Below are 1,185 nucleotides of genomic sequence, written 5' to 3'. Positions count from 1 at the left end.
TTGAAAGCTCAAAGCACACCCCCAGTGACATACTTCCTCCAACAAGACCACACTTCTTAATCTTTCTAATCCTTTCAAATAATGCCACTCCCTGGTGACTAAACATTTGACTAGATGATCCTACGGGGGTAATTCTTATTCAAATCACCAGAATCACTAAATCAATTATTTAAGTTATTTACTTATTTTGAGAGGAAGTCACACTATATAGTCCATGCTGGCCTCTGACTCACAATTTTCTTGCCTCAGCAGCCCAAATTTTAAGATCACGGTGACCAGACGTGGTCACTCTGTTCTCTCTGCTCCCACAGCTTATCACAGACACTGCCAAACCCACCAGCTTTCAGGCATTGGCCAAATTTGAGCACACCTTCATTGTTATCTAGCCAGATGGTATGCATCAGGAACTGATAAGAGAGGTCATCAAGCACTTTGAGCAGAATGGTTTGCACCTGGTGCCCATGAAGTTCCTTCAGGCTTCAGAAGATCACCTGATGCAGCACTACATTGACCTGAAAGACCATCCTTTCTTCCTGGGGCTGGTGAAGTACATGAAATAAGGGCCTGTGGTGACCATGGTCTTGAAGGGGCTCAATGTGGTTAAGACAGGTTGAGTGACACTATGAGACACCATACCTGCTGATTCTAAGCCAGGCACCATTCAAAGAGATTTCTGCATTCAAGTTGTCAGGAGTATCATTCATGGCAGTGATTCAGTAGAAAAACAGATCAGTATGTGATTTAAGCTAAAGAATTGATTGACTACAATCACGTAGTCATGATTGTGTATGTTAGTAGAGGTGGTTAAAGCAGCATTGCTGATGGATCCCTGGACACAGCGCTTCATTCCACTGAGTGCATGTATCATCTTTTCTAAAATATATTCACCAGTAAAGAATTTGGACCTTGAAAAGTAAAAGATCACAGGCATTCACTATCACATGACAAATATTTATTACTTAATGGTATTATGCTACAGAAGCCACTGATAATAGATTAAACAGAGCATTCCCAAATTGTTGTGGAATATTACTTTAACTAAGCAAAGATGTGTTAAAACTGTTTGCGCTACAGAATATTACTTTAACTATGTAAAAGTGTGTTGCTTCTGTTTATACTGCATTTGTTTAATTATGTAAAGATGTGTTGCATTTGTTTCACCTTGCCTGCCTAAGGCACCTGATT

At 40.1% G+C, this 1,185-nt stretch overlaps 1 protein-coding gene across 1 annotated transcript; it reads left to right on the top strand.

Annotated features, from left to right (window-relative positions):
- The first annotated feature begins 395 nt into the window (after positions 1–395).
- On the top strand, positions 396–560 carry LOC114696802 (nucleoside diphosphate kinase B-like). The gene has a single exon (XM_037199344.1). The coding sequence runs from the start codon at positions 396–398 to the stop codon at positions 558–560; it is 165 nt and encodes a 54-aa protein (XP_037055239.1).
- Positions 561–1,185: the final 625 nt, after the last annotated feature.

The sequence above is a fragment of the Peromyscus leucopus genome, chromosome X (genome assembly GCF_004664715.2).
Source record: "Peromyscus leucopus breed LL Stock chromosome X, UCI_PerLeu_2.1, whole genome shotgun sequence".
NCBI lineage: Eukaryota > Metazoa > Chordata > Mammalia > Rodentia > Cricetidae > Peromyscus > Peromyscus leucopus.
Note: the sequence above shows the minus strand (reverse complement) of the source record. Positions and strands in the feature narration are given on the sequence as shown.